We start from the raw sequence: 17,683 nt of genomic DNA, 5'->3' as shown, positions 1-17,683 counted from the left end.
TCAGCACAAGCCAGAATCGAGTTAATTAATCATGGCTGACTTGACTCATTGTTGTGACTTTTTGTTTTCATTTTTTTTTCAATTGATTGTTCCTCGCTTCCTTTCCTGAGTCCTAAGCAATTACTACGCTCACATACTCTTTCTTCTCCCTTATACTAACCCCCCCCAACAAACAAACAAACAAACAAACAAACAAACCAGCTATAACAAGTGACAGGAACTGTATTTGCATATCTGGCATAAATGGTACTGTTTGCTTAGAATCAGAGGACACACTTCCTTGTAGGATACATTTGGAAAGAGCAATGGGTTTTATCACAATCAGTGTGATGGGCCCCCTTATATTCAGGGATTGAGGTCTTCCTGAACTTAGATCTCTAATAAGCATTTCATCGATGAACTCAGAAGCATAGTAGGCAGACCAACCTTTTTATTTTATTTTATTTTTTTACTTTTTCACTGAAGAGATTGCAAGCTAAATTACATAATGTCCCTGATAAAATGGAGTTGAACTTTCCTAAATTTTTTAATTTAAAAAAAAAAAAATTTTTTTTCAACATTTATTTATTTTTGGGTCAGAGAGAGACAGAGCATGAACGGGGGAGGGGCAGAGAGAGAGGGAGACACAGAATTGGAAACAGGCTCCAGGCTCTGAGCCATCAGCCCAGAGCCTGACGCGGGGCTCGAACTCACGGACCGCAAGATCGTGACCTGGCTGAAGTCGGAGGCTTAACCGACTGCGCCACCCAGGCGCCCCATCCTAAATTTTTTTAATGTTTATTTATTTTTAAGAGAGAGCATGAGCAGGAGAGGGGGAGAAAGAGAGGGAGACACAGAATCCAAAGCAGGCTCCAGGCTCTGAGCTGTCAGCACAGACCCAACAAGGGGCTTAAATTCACAAGCCTCGAGATCATGATCTGAGCTGAAATTGGATGCTTAACCAACTAAGCCACCCAGGCGCCCCAGAGTTGAACTTTTTTTTTTTTTTTTAATTTTTTTTTCAACATTTATTTATTTTTGGGACAGAGAGAGACAGAGCATGAACGGGGGAGGGGCAGAGAGAGAGGGAGACACAGAATCGGAAGCAGGCTCCAGGCTCCGAGCCATCAGCCCAGAGCCTGACGCGGGGCTCGAACTCACGGACCGCGAGATCGTGACCTGGCTGAAGTCGGACGCTTAACCGACTGCGCCACCCAGGCGCCCCCAGAGTTGAACCCTCAGATTGTTCTCTGTATTTAAAGGTCTCTTATGGTTTGCCTCCCCTCCTGTTTTTAACTATTTGGCTCTTAGAGAAAAAGTTCCCCCACTTCTGTTATAGATGCACCGCAGTGTACTTAACCATGTTAGTACTTAGGGACACTGATATGCTTCCATGTTGCAGGTCTATGTTATGAGAAGTCATGCCCTTCCCTCCCCATTCCTCCTTCCATACTGTTGCAGAAGCTCCTAGCCGAGGAATCTTTGAGAAAAAGGATATGCATTCTGTACTACAATAGTCACCAACTGCAGCAGGTGCATATCTAATCCACAGGCACCTCTTCACCCATTCATCTCACAAGGATAACGGTCAAACCTTCAAAAATTTCAAGGCAGCTCTCACCTGTATATATTCATATATATGTATACATTTATGCACATATGCATAGACATACATGTACATCTATGTGTACATATATATGCTTTCTTTTATTAAGAAAAGAAATCTGAGACTCAAAAGTGTCAGTCCTTCAGCCAAACTCACACAGCCTATGGGAAGCAAAGCCAAGATTTAAACCCAAGTCGTTTGGCCTAATGCTCCTTCTGAAAACCCCTTGGGCTTCACACTAATTCTTAACAGCAGTGACTAGTATTTGTTGAATGATTCAAATGTGCCAAGTGCTTTGCTTAGTACGTTACCTGGATTATCTTATTTTGTGCTCATAAGAAAATTAGACACTAGGTGGGCACCATGTTTTCCCCATTATACAGTTGGGGAAATTGAGAACAGAGAGATGCTATAATGTGGCTAATGTTACATAGACGACATGCCATGATTGGATTCAGGCAGTCTGTTTCCTGAGCCTCTGCTCTCCATTGGGGAAGAAACTCTTCCTGCAAAATGATCTGGTGGACTGTTACCAGAGAAATCTGATTTGGTGGAAAGCATTCCAGTCTAAACCCATTCAACCAAGAAGCAAAGTACAGATCTATGCATGTATGGAACCAGATAACACAGTCATTTCGTGTTTTGTGGAAGACAGCCGCAAACATGTAAACAGTATCGTGTCAAGCAGAGCAGCAGAAGGGCACTTGCTAGGGACAAATGAGGTGCACACTGGGAGTGGGTTAAAAATGTGGGTTTCGTTGGTTTCCTTCCTATTGGAAGCTGTGCACTGTGCTGATTCAGAGAAGGGCTTGAGTCAAGCCATCTGGATGGCAGTTCCAATACTCACCAGTACTTCCTAGATTTATGACTTCAGAAAGTCACTCTACCTCTTTGCGCCTCAGTTTCCCCACCTATAAAATGGAGCTGAGAATCCTGCCTACTCATGAAGTGGTGAGCATTAACCGAGATCCTCCTAAAAAGTCGTATTTATAGCATATTTTTTAGCATGTCATAAACATCTGATAAATTTTAACCACTGTTAATGTAAAATTTATTTTACTAAAGACAATTAAAATAATTATTTTCCTGTCAGCATAGTTAATATGAGCAAAATATAAAGGTTTTGTGATAGTAATGAACCTTCCTTACCCCCACACTCCAATCCAGTGTTCTCTCTTACTCTGTTCTGCCTTCAGCTGTGCTCTTTGCGATATCACCTTCCCAACTCCTTGGGTAGGTCAGGCCTCCTCAACTCTTATTCATCCTATAAGGGTCAGAGCAAGGGCTCTTTCTCTGAAAACACCTGACTGACATTTTCCTCAACTACTTTCCCCACCCAGCAGCCTGGCTCGGTGCCTCTCCTTTGGGTGTCTGTGGGATCCTGTGTTGTCCCTCTCTCTCACACTGTGACCTGGCACTCTAATCTTCATTTTATTCCTCTCTTTCTCTCTTTGGGATGTTTTTTTTAGGAAATGCACTGTCTACCATTTATATCTGTATCCCCTTCCATTACACAGTGCTAGTCACAGAGTAGGAACTCATAGTACACAAACCAGATGTATACAATAATCCTGAAATGCATTATGGGAAAGGCAAAATGTAACATTCACCCTTTGTACTTGGAAGCATGCCTTTATAGGGACTGCCATATTTTTTCAGGAGAATTTATAATGACTAGGAGCGTGAAGAATTTGAGAAATGTGTGTAGGTACCAACTGATTTGATGTATTGATTTCTATGTTGCTAGACTTCTTTCGTGCTCTTCTTCTGAATAATCACAATTGCCCTGAAAACTGGAATTTCTAGCATTATATTATTTCATACAAGAAAGCTTGCACATCTGTTTATCCATTAATTTATTGTGTGTCTTCTTATTTCTTTGAACTCATACTTTTCCCAATTTAAGTTAACCTCATTAATTTTCTCTTTTGCTTGACTCTTCCGCCATATTGAATTACTTGCACTTCATAATCTCACTGGGATTTCCACACATTCTTTTCTATCCTTGAAAGAATTGTTTTTATTCTTTCTCTGGATACATTTTCCGAAAACAACAACAACAACAAGACAAACAAAAACAATAACATATTTTAATTCTCTAAAACAAGCTTGTTGCCCCTCCTAGGTGCTAGTGGCATATATTCTACTTCATTGTAGCTAATGTTCTCTGTATTGTAATTTTCAATTTACTCATGTTTTTCCCCACTTAGTGAGCTCCAGAAGTCTTTTTTTTTTTTTACTATTGCATTCTCAGTACCTAGAACAGTGTCTGATATCTAGAATGTGGATATGTATGTATGTATGTATGTATGAATGAATGAATGCATTTGTTGTTGAATACATGGAGGAATGGATAGATGGACAAACAAAAGAAATGAATAGATTCCAAAGATTGTCCTGGTCCCTAGGCAAAGAAAGCCAAATAAGACTCAGTCCTTTCCCTTATAGATCCAGTCTGATGTGTGGGAGGGGAAACCACGCTAGTAATAGGGTCAAGATAAAGTGGGAAGAAGTGATAAGAGAGAACTCAAAGTCAGGAAAAGATGAAAAGGGCTGAGTCTGAGAAAGATTCTTTGGCCTGGTTGGCTAGATGAAGATAGGAGATGGGAGAAGATGAATCCCTGCTATTAAACATCCTGTTCAACCAGGAGAGCAAAGGGTCTCATGCTGAAGTTTATTGCTTCAGTTTCTAACCTTTCATAAGTGCTTACTTGGCAGCCGTATCGAGAGTGGTATTTGATTCTCTGGAAACATCTTAAAGGAGCAGCACCAGACCTCCCACTTTCCCTTTTTTCATTTAGGCTATAAAATATATTGGTTCTGTGCATTACTGCCATGAGAGGAAAAAAAAATATTGCATGTTAGTTTCCAAATGAAATGACATTTAGTGAAGTGTACAGTTAAGATATTTTTCAAGGTTGGCTTTTAAAGAGTGCACTGGAAGAGTCTTTCTTCATAACAGATGATAAGAATTTACAGGTGCCTTTTATTCTCTAGCCCTCTCTCATAATGGTTATGGGGAAAAAATTTAAGAGCCTCATTAGATCTAGCAATAACTAGTGAGCCTTCAGAGCATCATTACACCCTGCTCAGAGTGCTGCGTGATGAGCACAGTTGCAACAGAGACACAGACCCATGATGGGACTCCGCCATCTTGCCTAACTGGCCTCTTGAACTCTATTCACTTGGTGAAGAAGGGTCAGTGAGTGGCCACCTTACTCAGAAGATGTGGGTGTTACAGGGTTGACTTCCAACCAAAGAGGTCATGGCAAATGTAGTCTCCATCAGGAGCGGGTGGAGTGTGCTGGTGAGGACATCCAATTCACAAAATATTTATGGGATAGGTCAGGAACATGACCCAAAAAGGAGAAGCAGGATTTTGCTACTAGAATATTGGCAAAACAATATGGGATGCCATACAGGAAAAGTTAAAATGAAACAAAACAAAACAAAAACTTAAAAACCATACGTCCACTATAGAAATTACTCAAAATGTCCTTTTTCATTATCTCCAAATCTCATTTTCCTTAATCTGCTTCATTTGAAGGACAACATAGCTATTTTCATGGCTACTGTTGAATTTTGCATTTGATATGCTCTGTAATAGGAACATTATAATATGGCATCCCTTTACGTTATTTATGTCGGTAGGCTCCTTGTTTCTTTAAATGTCATTGTGCTTCTCTGTGTCTGACAAACCCTTCTGAGTTTTGAAGACAGATGTTAAACATATTCATCTTGGTATTAGATAAATCAGTTTATTAAATTAATTAAAATGAAAACTATCACTGTTACAATAACAATAAAAACACACATTTCTGCAAGCCACTGATACTTAAAAGTTTTCTGATTATTAATGTCGTGCATGACATAAAGGATACTTTGGAAAGTACAGCGAACCATTAAGAAAAAAGTATCATCATCACTCTTTAATCCAATCTCCCATTTTGTTTTAGATTTAGATATGTGGTCTGTTTCAGCTAATTCTTGTATAAATAATGTGAGCTTTAGGTTGCAGTGTTTTATTTATGTATAGAGACATTCAGTTAATGTAGCATCGTTTGTTTTGGTGTATATTGCTTTTTGTTGTTGTGTATTTTTCATTTTTGTTGTTAAAATGGTTACTCTAAGGATTACAGTACAGACATACCACACTTCTCTAAGTGAACATGGAATCAATGTTTTACCGCTTCAACTGGAGTGTGGAAACTTTGTGAAAAAAATTTTTTAATGTTTTTATTCACTTTTGAGAGACAGAGCATGATCAGGGGAGGGGCAGAGAGAGGGAGACATAGACTCTGAAGCAGGCTCTAGGCTCTGAGCTGCCAGCACAGAGCCAGACGTGAGGCCGGAACCCATGAACCGTGAGCTCATGACCTGAGCCTAAGTCAGATGCTCAACTGATTAAGCCACCTAGGCGCCCTCTTTAAAAAAATTTTTTTTACTGTTTTTATTTGTGGAATGTAGGAACTTTACTGACATATGTGTCCCTTTACCCTTCTCTCTTTATGTTGGGTTTATGTTAGGTACACTGCAAATCGTGTTAGACAGTTTTCTAACTTTTCTGCTTCCAGTCATTACACATCTTTAAAAAGGACTCAAGAGGAGTAGACTAGTCTATTGTGTTTATATTTACCCTCATGCTTCATTATCCCCTTTGGAACATCTCTAATAATGTCCAAATTTTCTTCTGGTATTATATTCCCTCTGTCTGGAGAACCTTCTATAAGCAATTCTTTGAGAGTGGGTCTGTTGCTGATGATTTTTTTTTTAATTTCTTTAATATCTCCCCTTCATTTCTAAAGGATATTTTCATTGGAATAAAAATTCTGGATTGCCACTTCTTTTCTTCCAATACTTAAAAAAAAGATCATGTTGTGCCTTCTTTTGGCCTTCCTGGTTTTTGTATGTTTGTTTAAATGAGAAATCCACAGTAATTTGAATTGTTGTTCTCTTACAAATAATGTATCATTTGTTTCTGGCTGTTTTCAAAGTGTGTTTTGGTTTTGTTTTTGCTTTTTTTCCCCCCAGTGTTCAGCAATTTGATTATATCTGGAAGTGAATTTCTTTGGGTTTACCTCTTTAGAGTTTGCTGAGCTTAAATTTATAGGCTTGTATCTTTTGCTGAATGTGGGGAATTTTTAGCCATTATTTCTTCAAATAATTTTTCTGCAGTGAACTGTGTATCTTTATTCTAGAACTCAAGTGATATCACCGTTATATCTTTTGGTATTATTCTGTAGGTCCCTAAATTTATTTTTCTTTCTCTGTGGTTTAGATTGGAAGCTTCTTTATTCATATGTACCCAAGTTCATGGAGTTTTTTCTACTATATCTCTATTCTACATTTGAACTCATTCACTGAGTTTTTAATGTGTGTTTTTTTTTAATTTAGGTTATTGTTTTTGCAGTGCTAAATTTTCCATTTGGTTCTTCTTTGTATCTCCTATTTCTCTGCCAACACTGTTTTTTTTCCATTTGTTTATCTGTCTTTTCCCTTACTTGTTGGAACATTTTTTTTCAAAGGGAGGGGGTGCAAGTGAGTGAGGGCAGAGAGAGAGAGAGAGAGAGAGAGAGAGAGAGAGAGAGAGAGAAGCAGGGCTCACCTGCTTTCACCCGATGCAGAGCTCGTGCTCACCCAATGTGGGACTCGAACTCACAAACTGTGAGACCATGACCTGAGCCGAAGTCCGATGCTTAACAACTGAGCCACCCAGGTGCCTTGTTGGAACATGTCTATAACAGCTACTTAAAATCTTTATTTGACCATTTCAACATCTGTGTCATCTCAGGGTCAGTGCCTATGAATGTCGTTTCCCATGTGAGGTTAGATTTTCTGGTTTCTTTGTATACCTAGTAATTTGGGTTATATCCTGAGTATGTTGAATGTTAATGTTATAAGATGTTGGGTTTTCCCTCAGTCCTGTGGAAATTGTTGATATTCTTGTGTCAGCAGGCAGTCAATTGATCCAGTTGGATTCAGGCTGAAAGTTCTTACCTTCTTTCTGTGGATTTTGCTTCCAGTATCAGTTCTGCTGTCAGTAGTCTTTGCTGTAATAGTTGGATCATGTGTGCACATCCCAGTGGCAAGTCTGGGACCCGAGCAGTGATCTGTCCCATTCATTTCTCAAAGTCTATGGTATCTGTGTAGGTCATATACCTACACATGTGGCTCAGGCGTGAGTGTGGAGTTCACAAAAGCTCTATATGATGTCATTTCCCCAAACTCTATCCTTCCTTCCAAACTCTTTCCAGGATCCTCAAAGTATTTTTGTTTCCCAGAGCTCCTCTTTCTTGTCCTCCAGCCACAAAGTTGGTGCTTTTTAACCCTGTTCATGTAGTCCTGTGACTCAGCATGCCTTTGTGGCCAAATGGAAGAGGACAGAGAAAAATCAGTGGGATTTTGCCCCACCTTCTGGGACCAGAGCATCTCAGATCATAGAGAAGCTTTGCCTCCCCCAGATTGTTGGACATCTCTATCTGCCTGTATTTTGATGTTTCATTCTGGGTTTTTGGCCGTCTTGCATCCATGCCAGGGGATGCTGGTGAGGAGGAGGGGTCGGAACCCACTGCTTGTTTCTCCTCTTGCCCCCTCCCTCTGTAGTTGTTTGCCTTGCAGAAAGCTCAGATGGTGCTGTATGCATTCTACTCAGACTTAACATCTGCACTGAGTGGGGAACACAGGGTGAGGTGTGCTTATGACATCTTATCCAGACCCAGAACCTCATCACCACCTTCATTTAGTTCATCGCGGGGAGAAAAAACATAAAATACAATTTACCATTTTAGCCACTTTCAAGTATTCAACTTGGGGGCATTAAATGCATCCACAATATTGTGTAACCATCACTATCTAGTTTGAGAGTTTTTTCTTCTCCCCAAGTGGAAACTACAAACCCATGAAGCCATCACTCCTGTCTTTTTGTCCAACGCCCCTGGCCACTACTAATCTGCTTTCTGTCTGTGGGTTTCCCCCACTTCATTTTTTTAACAGTTTACAAAGATAAAATTTACATACCATAAAGTCACTTGTTTCTAGTGTATAATCCACTCTGTGTGTGTGTGTGTGTGTGTGTGTGTGTTCTGTGTATTTATAGAATTGTACCTGTTTTTAAAAAGATTTTGGAATATTACCTCCCAATGTTTCCTCTTTTATTTTTCTTCCTTCTTTTTAATGATCTATTTTACTGTAAAATTTTTAATAATTTTTTTAATGTTTATTTTTGAGAGAGAGAGAGAGAAAGAGAGTGCACACGAGAGTGGGGGAGGGGCAGAGACAGAGGGAGACACAGAATCCAAAGCAGGCTCTGGGCTCTGTCAACACAGAGCCCTATGCAGGGCTCGAACTCAGACACTGTGAGATCATGACCTGAGCCAAGTTGGATGCTTAACTGACTGAGTCACCCAGATGCCCCTTACTGTAAAATTTTAAAACAAAAGGGAGATTGTAACATGTATGTACCTCTGTAGCTGCTTCTCCTAAAAACTAAATAGTGCCTTTTGAGCATTTTCCATTTCCGTTTTTTCACATGGTTCCAAGTGCTGCACGATGTGCCATCGTGTGAACGTACTATAATTTATTTTTAATTTTACCATTATTGCACATTTTAATACTTGCAGTTTTTTTTCTTTTCACGAATAATGCTGTAGTTAATTGACATGTAAATAAACATATGTGTATATCTTTCCTTATTGCCTTCGGTGCTATTCTCAGAGGTGATATTTCTGGGTTAAAGGGCATAGCAAAACACTGGTTTATAGATTCTGGGTTCTGGCATATCCCAAAATAAAGATTCTTGTTTTTGTTTTTGTTTTGGAGAAAGTAGAAAGAAACTCTCAGTACAAAATACATAAAATATACATCAAAAGTCGGTTCCTAAACCTTCTTATCCTTTAGTAAAAGTTTCAAAAACTTGCAATATAGTGTCAGATGCAAGGAGTCAGGGGTTGCTTCATTGGTGAAAAAAAAAAACAAAAACGAGAAATAACCAGAATACATTGTGAATGCAGACCTAGATTTTATTCCAGCCTCGCTATCTAAGAGGAAGGTAGAGTCAGCCAGTCCCCACAGAGGTAGAGTGGCCATATGTCAGGGTTTGCCTTCTCACTCCCACTTCACATCTGCTGTCACTGGCATAGTCATTAATGTCACCCCACCCTCTCCTTTCACTCACATGCATTTTTCCCGTTTGGACAATACATTATGTGGTCACTCTGAAGAAGCATCCTTGATTTTCAGAAGCACATTTTGGTAGGGCAAGGATGATCGATGCCTGGCAGATGTATCATGAATCTCTCCTCTTTGGGCTTATGGTGGGTATCACAAATGCATCAGTTTCTTTCTCTGATACAAGAATTGTCCTCAGAACTCCCCCAACACAGTTATATGGGGCCTTAGCTACCATCTGATTAATACTGGACCATAAAATGGATCCCATTTGCCAAGGCATGTAGGTGATGCTCCTGGTCTTGTCGTGGGAGGAGACATCGTGTGATGGCTGGTGCCTGTCCCCAACTGTCTCGGGGGGGCCTTCAGTGAAGAATATGCCTGTACCATTGGGGCATGAGGGATTTTCACACCACAGAAACCTTCATCCGGGGAAGATTTTGCTTCCCTCACCCTCTATGGGATCTCTGTCCTCCTTCCTCTTGAAGACTCTGGCTCATCCTAGCTGTATTTCTGGATCACACGATTGAAAATCCAAGTGAAACTCAGGCTATTTAGACCTAAAGAAAAAAAATTAAATACATAATTAATTAATCCTGGGTCTCCTTTGAACCGAGTGATTAGAAGCAACTTTCCATTTTCTTTCATGTTGTTTTGGTGCAGAACCTGCTGATTTTTTCCCCTCTTTTTTTTTTTTTTCCTTTGTAGGCTTCAAGACAACAGATGAATTGTGAAAGAGAGCAACTAAGGGTAGGTGCACCTGCCTGTAAAATACTTCCTGGTTCTTGTTTCTGTATGATAAGCAAAAATTTCCTGTCTCTCCCAAGACACAGGGTTCTAAATAGCGGGCTTCATCTTAAGACTGGTAGAGTTGAAAATATTTATCCCAGCTAATTTAGTATTGATTGAGCTGGTAAATACAGTATATCTTCTTTTGAAGTGCCATTATAGTAGATATGGATTTTTTGATTTAGATTCAGCAATAAATACTTCTCTTCTGGAATTTGTTTGACATCATTGTACTCTTTTTATGTACAACACGAGGTCTAAGTAATAACAAAGGTCAAAAGGATGTCTTGCTGCTTTCTTAATGTGAATACCAGGCTGTTTGCTGAGTGGCTAAAATGCTCTCTTGCTGTTAAGTGGGGGTGGGTGAGTCACTAATATGTCAAGGGCATTTTCCAGGAGAATTCAAGTCCTCTGTAGACCTTTTAGTTTTAGTGGCATATGTGTATATTGAAGAAGGAGACAGAATTTTAAACCTCATATGCTATTTACCTTCTTAAAAATGAAACTCTCGGTGCTCAAGTGTGTTACGCATCGACATGGGGAGAATGATTCGCTTATACATTTAGCTTGGTGACATTGTCCTGTTCTCATGGTATCATGGTTGATATCCTTTTTGGCATGGATGTGGTATTTTAAGAAATATCAGGATTGTCTCCACTCCTCCCGTTTGTATTTTTTTAAAAAATGTATTCATGTTTTGGATGGATGACTTTGAAGTCATAAGTGGCCTAGTTTTAATGTCACTGACGGAAGTTGGCAACTTTTACTGGACAGTGCACCTTATAATTGTGTTTCTGTGTTATTATAAAAACTAGAGGAATCCGCTGCTTTCAAAATCCTAACTGTGAGGTTTTGGGGGCTGGGGGACCATTGTGCTCAAAGGGATCTAATGCCTCAGAATAATTCATTAAACCGGTCCAATGCCATTTATACACTGCCTTGTAACTTTTCAGAGCATTTACTTAATGCTGGTCTTGGATGACACTGATTTGTAGAGTTATTTTCATTTTGCAATTGCTGTTGGCATCAGGTCTTTTGCATCCTCTGTAAGACAGAGTCTGGTCGTATGGAACCGAGAAAGTGGGTTGTGGATGTCTTCTTCTTTTATGCATATTTATTTTATGTGGTATACTGGCACGGCCCTGTCCGTTAACCTCTCATCTATACCCATTTCACTCCTGAGTACCTGCGCCTACATTAGCCACCGTCCTTCGTAAAATACCCTTCAAGATGTCTTAAGCTTTCCTGAGCTTTGTTATGGCTTCTCCCTGCAGTCTGAATTACTGGTTCATCCTGGTAAATAATGTATTGCAACTTCAGATTTCTCTTCCTGTTTGGATGAGGACGATGGCCAGAACTAGGTCAGAGCTAGATAAGAGGAATGTGTGCTTTTGTCTCTGGGATCCCTGATAAATTCCTCAGAATTAAGATAATACTGAATCCTCTATTGCAAATGAGACTCGCCTGGCAAATTAAGGGCTGCAGGGGGTAATGAAGTGCTTGTGTGCAGTTTGAGGGATTTATTATTTTGCCTTGATGAGGACATTGTCAACAGGGGTGTGGTTTAGGAACAAGAATGGAGCCCACTACGCTCTGTTAAATAAATTCAAGCAGTGGTTTGATATAATGGGTCGTATGGTTTAGTCCCAGTGTGGCTCCAATAGCCATTATAAAATTATCTCTACTATCGCGAATCGGTGCTTTGTTCTTTGTTGCTATTGTAGTTTTTATTTTTATATTTTTAACTAATTTATGTTTTGAATCAATAGAAAACACATTTAAATCGATGGAATACACATTTATGTGGTTCAAAATTTTAATGATCCCAAAGGGAATGCTTTTATTTAAAAAAAATGTTTTTTATGTTTATTTATTTTTGAGAGAGAGGGAGAGACAGAACGTGAGCAGGGCAGGGGCAGAGAAAGAGGGAGACACAGAATCTGAAGGACGCTCCAGGCTCTGAGCTGTCAGCACAGAGCCGGATGCGGGGTTCTAACCCACAAACCGTGAGATCATGACCTGAGCCGAAGTTGGATGCTCAGCCGACTGAGCCACCCAGGAGCCCCTCTTTTTATTTTTTTAATTTTTTTATGTTTATTAATTTTTGAGAGAGAGGGAGAGATAGAGCATGGACAGGGCAGGGGCAGAGAGAGAGGGAGCCAAAGGGAATGCTTTTAAGTCTAGCTCTTTCCTGGGAGACTCCCAGCATTACTTTGGCTTTCTGGCCTTTGACATCGATAGTTATTTACTCTGTCTCCTCCTTTCCTGTTCTCTCATTTTCTTCCCTTCCTTCTTCCCTACCGCCTTTTATTCTTGTCTTATGTGTGTACTCAACCCCTCTATTACCTGAAAAGAGAACTGTCTTGATTAAACTGATTGCTTTTTTTTAATTCATTTTTTTAGGGTCCCTAAAAGAAATGTGGTTCTGTTTTCACATGCTAATATTACTTGACCATCTCAGTGAAATGCATTTTCCTCTCGGTTTTTTTTTTGTTGTTGTTGTTAGAAAGAGGGCCAGTGGGAGAAAATTAAGTATCTGTTTAGTTACCATCATCACTGAAGAGTGCCTGCCAGCCACACTTTAAAAAATATATTTTAAATATAGCAAGCAAGCTGCAGATTTGCCATACAAGATGACTGGACGGACCGTGGGCATGTTGTCAAGTTCATATTTCTTCGTTAGTTCATTCTGTTATGTTCAGAATTCAGGGATACAAGTGGGTAGTTGTGAAATGCATCCCTTTATCTTGGCCTCCTGGAAATAGCAGATAATGCAGAAAGATACAGGTGCTCCTTCTGTTTTGTGCATGTGAACACTGTGTAGGGATCGGCATATCCCAGACCTGCTTTTCTGCTCTCCTTTCTGTTCCTTACAGATTCTAAATTAATTTTTCTTCAAAAATAGACTCTGAGCTGCATATTCTATGATATAAATCCAAACCAAAATTCTCTGATGTAATTAATTCTCTGATTTTTTAAAAAGTTGGAGAAAGTCAAACTTTTTTTTTCATAACCGAAGGACTTCTCAGAGCCTTTATGCAAAAATGAAGTACACAGAGGTGGATATAATATGCAACGTTTTGTAAAATCATCTCACCACAGAACAATTTTTGGCTCAAGAATACACTCTGGGAAACGCTCTTGAAAATTATATAAATTTTTAAAATTTTTTAATATTTTCCCAGTTAGGATGTTAGAGTCTGCCAATACAGAAATGCTATGCATTATTTAAAGATAAAAACATTTTATCACCTCCTGGTGTCAGGGCTGACTCAGTGGACTTTCGGTGTTACCACAGTGGTTGGGAATCTCTGTGCTTGTCTTGGCCTTTCTTGCCTTCTTCCAAGATGAGGTCAAGCATCTCTTCCTTACATGACATTCTCATCAGAGAGGAAGGAGAAGAGGAGGGTTTTCCTCATAGCTCTTGACTTTGATTGGAGGGAAGCCTTTTCTGTAGACTTTCTCTTTTACCACGTTAGCGAACTCTATGCCAATCACTCCCACTGTTCTGGCATCTCAGTGATTGGCCAGAGCAGCCAGGAGTCATCCCAGGGGGCAGGCCCCTTGTCACCTGATGGTAAACAGGAGTTGTAGGTATCTTTGATGGAATCACCCAATAGAGTCCACCACAAAAGGAATCCATGTGGGCCCTCTCTGTCCCTCATGGTCTTGGTTTCCTGTAGGCTCCTTTCAGTGCTCCGTTCATCCCACACGTGGCCCTGGGAGCTACATCTAAAGCAACAGCAAGTGCCTGAACTCTGGCTTGTGGAATTTCACAGATGCTTTCTCTGCCAACTTCTCACAGATCACATCTCCCCATTCTACCTTTTCTACCCAGCTTGGCTCTCTCTTTGTATTTTGCCTTATGTTCTTTGGAACAGGGCCTGGATGCAGTCTTTATTCATTTCCCCTCAGTGTCAGGTAACTGACAGCACCCAGGCACCCAGGTCAGCCCCAGAGATACTGTCCATGAGCTTTCCAGCACCTGTCCTTCCCGAGAGAAGGACATCATCCAGTTATTCCTGACCAATGATCTGCCCTTCTCAGAAGGCTGTTGGACTACTCCTGTTCCCAGTGAACAAACCACGGAATAGTAAACCTGTTTATTACTCCATCCTGAGTTTTGAGTGAGCCTTCCTCTGAGCTTACATTTCATATTGTCAATGGGTTCTGTTGGGGAGCCTTCCCAAGGGGTCACCATGATGAGATCTGTACATTAAGTGCTCCTGACACTATGGGCTGTATTTACCAGCTTGTCTCAGCATCACTGGTGGTTGATGACAACAAGTCGGGTAGCGATAATTGTGCAGTTACCATAACCCAACCATCAACAGTTACCTTTCTGGTATCTGGAATGACAAATGGACAAATAAACAACTATGAGAGAAATTATATGACCTCATTGTCCTCCGTCTCCCTCAGTGATCTACCAGTTAGAAAAATGGTGTGGTCATAGGGTAGGGGATCAAATGACCACATTTATTAGCATTCATATAAAATATTTGGTTACAAAGGGACCTTTTGTGCTGAGTGTATCAGATGTTGGTTCAGGGGACTGTAAACATATTTGGTCAGAACACTACTAAGCAGGCAAGGGGTTGGCTCCTAGGGGGAATCAGTATCTGTTCATGGACCAAAATCTTTATCAGCAATGTGGCAAACGGATACCACGGGAGTCAGTATGAGGAGTGGTTGGGGGTGGTTAGGAGCTCTAGTTATAGATTTATGTTCATATCTCAGTTCTAAGTGTGCCCTGCTTCCTCAAAGCTTCAGTTTCCCTGGGTATAAGATAGGGATACTTTCTCACTGGATTATTGATTGGATGAAATTACTTATGAAAAGCACTTCAAAAAATGTACGCCTCATAATCAGCAATATTAGGTTGTTAATATAGTATTATTGCCAATGATTCCCTCATGCCTCTTCCTGCTAGGAATACCAGACCAGCGAATACAGATATTTGGGGGTATCTATTCCCACTCAACTCCCAACATTAAACAACAACTTGAAGGACAGATTTCATAGTTATGGCATGGTAGTATATTTAGAAGAAAACTGCCTCTCACTCAGCTAAGAAACAGTAAGACTGATTCAGGCTAGCCTAAGCAGAAAAGGCATACAAGCAGGCCTCCCAAGGAGCTTAGAATCAGAGAGCTATGAGAACTCAGGCATTTCTTCCTCTTCCCTCATCTTCAGTGCTCCTTGTGGGTTCACTCTGGAATTTTCTTTTGGTAAAGGATCTCTTTACCTTTTTTAAGCATGTGGCACCGTTCAGCCCCTAAGGTTTATGCCGTATCAGATCCTGCAGGTATGGGTACTGTTAATGGCTCCCGATTACAGATTCCTGGAGAAAGCCTCTGATTGGCTCACTCCTGCTCATTTCACTCTGGTCCAACCAGTGGTGTCCAGGGAAGCAGGATAAATAAATCTCAGTTACCCAGGGCCAACTGCTGAGGAGGACTTGATCATCAGGGAGAGAGTCGTAGCCAGTTGAGTAAATATCCCCAAGGATGTGTACCATACCCTCCAAACTGGGAGATGAGAGCCAGGCAGAGGATCCCAGGAAGTAGATTTGCTACCACCCGCCCCCCCCCATGTCTAGCTCAGCTTTTTGCAAAGTGTAAGACACCCGCCCTGTGTGGGACTCACCGTTTTCAGGTGGTAAACATCTAGTCAAATCACTTTCCAAGTAATTCCCTTTTCAATTCTCTCTCAGTCCTTTTTATGTCAATGAGAAACTCTCAGTTTAAACTACAGTATCTTTAACAAGTATCTCAGTCATCCTGAGCCCTGTTTTTAACAAAAAGGGAGTGTGCCTCAGGCAGCAGCCAAAGCATCTATCTAGACTTTGAAAACATTGCAAAATACAGTAGTTAAGAACTAGGGGCCTGGAGCTAGGCCCTACTGAGATGAAAATCTAGACTGCAATTTACTTGTGCAGGTTACTGAAATCCTCTGGACCTCCAATTCCTCCTTAGTAAAATGGACATAATAGCACATGTTTCTTAAGTTGGATGTCTCTGCATATGTGTGCCCACACAAATATTAAAATAATGAATGCATATGAGTTTGTTAGAACACTGTCTAGTATAGAAGACGGTCTTAATAACTCTTAGATATGAATGGGATTATTTTCTTCCTATTAACTCTTATGACCACTGATACTGGTTTTCCAATTACAGAGGCAACACAAAGTTTCCTTGGCAAATACATTGATTTAGGTTAAAAACGAGTGGCTTGAAAGACAAATATTAACTACATAATGTTACAGAGTGCCTGCAGTTATGACAAAAATTGTGACGTTGGAATGCAAATGACCGAAGTTTCAGAAAACGCTGAAATTACGGCGCCAGCTTTGTGAAAGATGGTGTCGAGCAGATCGGCATTATCAATATTTAATTCTCCAGTTAGAAGCAAGTTTCTCATTTCTGCTAGATACAAGAGTGATGTGGATTACAGAATGCAAATTGCTAATGATCATCTTGGCTTAAACCCATTGCCTTCATCCGGACATCCAATAGTGAAACTTCAGGCCGCCTTGGAAGCCAGCTATCACAATCAGAGACAGATCTCCCCTTCCTCTCCCTGCCCCCCCCCCCCGCCCCCTGGTAAAGCCCGACCCTTCCTCAGGGGCTGCCAGGGCAAGAGGAAAGGGAATGGAAGCCCCCCACTACTTGACGAAACGTTGCAGCTTTCATGATATTTGGACTATAGTTTTAGGGTGGCTCACTGTAGGAGAGCCTGCTCCCATTCAGTCGTTTATTCGAGAAGTATTTTTTGAGCGGGAACTATATGCCAATCCCAGTGCTAGGTAGAGGAGATAGAATGGTATACGAAAGCCTGCACATACCTTACAGGCTAGCAGAGAAGACAGGAATTTGTCAAATAACCGTGACAAAATTGTACCTGTGAAATTGACAAACACCTGAAATGAGAGATGTCATAGAAAAGAACATCAATGGAAGAAGCTTACCTGATTGACACCCATTTATCAAACTTACCAAATTAACACTTTCAGTCCAGTCCCTTTATAAGACATACTGTTGCCTGCACATGGCCTCCTGCAGAGTAGCTGTTTTGTACAGTCTTACCTTTCTCTCTGCTCATTGAGGTGTCTGCTTGCCAAGAGTCAGTTGTGTTTAT

At 40.5% G+C, this 17,683-nt stretch overlaps 1 protein-coding gene across 9 annotated transcripts in view; it reads left to right on the top strand.

The window, feature by feature from the left end:
- The window catches only part of RBFOX1 (RNA binding fox-1 homolog 1), a 2,066,153-nt gene that overhangs the window by 1,459,958 nt on the left and 588,512 nt on the right, over positions 1–17,683 (top strand). For 8 of the 9 annotated variants that reach the window (XM_047839429.1, XM_047839430.1, XM_047839428.1 and 5 more), the window contains one exon: positions 10,460–10,501. In XM_047839429.1, coding sequence (XP_047695385.1) covers positions 10,475–10,501 — 27 coding nt within the window. In that variant the 5' untranslated portion in view covers positions 10,460–10,474. Of the gene's footprint in view, positions 1–10,459; positions 10,502–17,683 lie in introns of those variants that run through there. The other variant, XM_047839432.1, reaches the window with a different exon arrangement.

This window comes from Prionailurus viverrinus, chromosome E3 (genome assembly GCF_022837055.1).
Source record: "Prionailurus viverrinus isolate Anna chromosome E3, UM_Priviv_1.0, whole genome shotgun sequence".
Classification (NCBI taxonomy): domain Eukaryota; kingdom Metazoa; phylum Chordata; class Mammalia; order Carnivora; family Felidae; genus Prionailurus; species Prionailurus viverrinus.
This window is presented reverse-complemented; position numbering and strand designations above follow the sequence as displayed.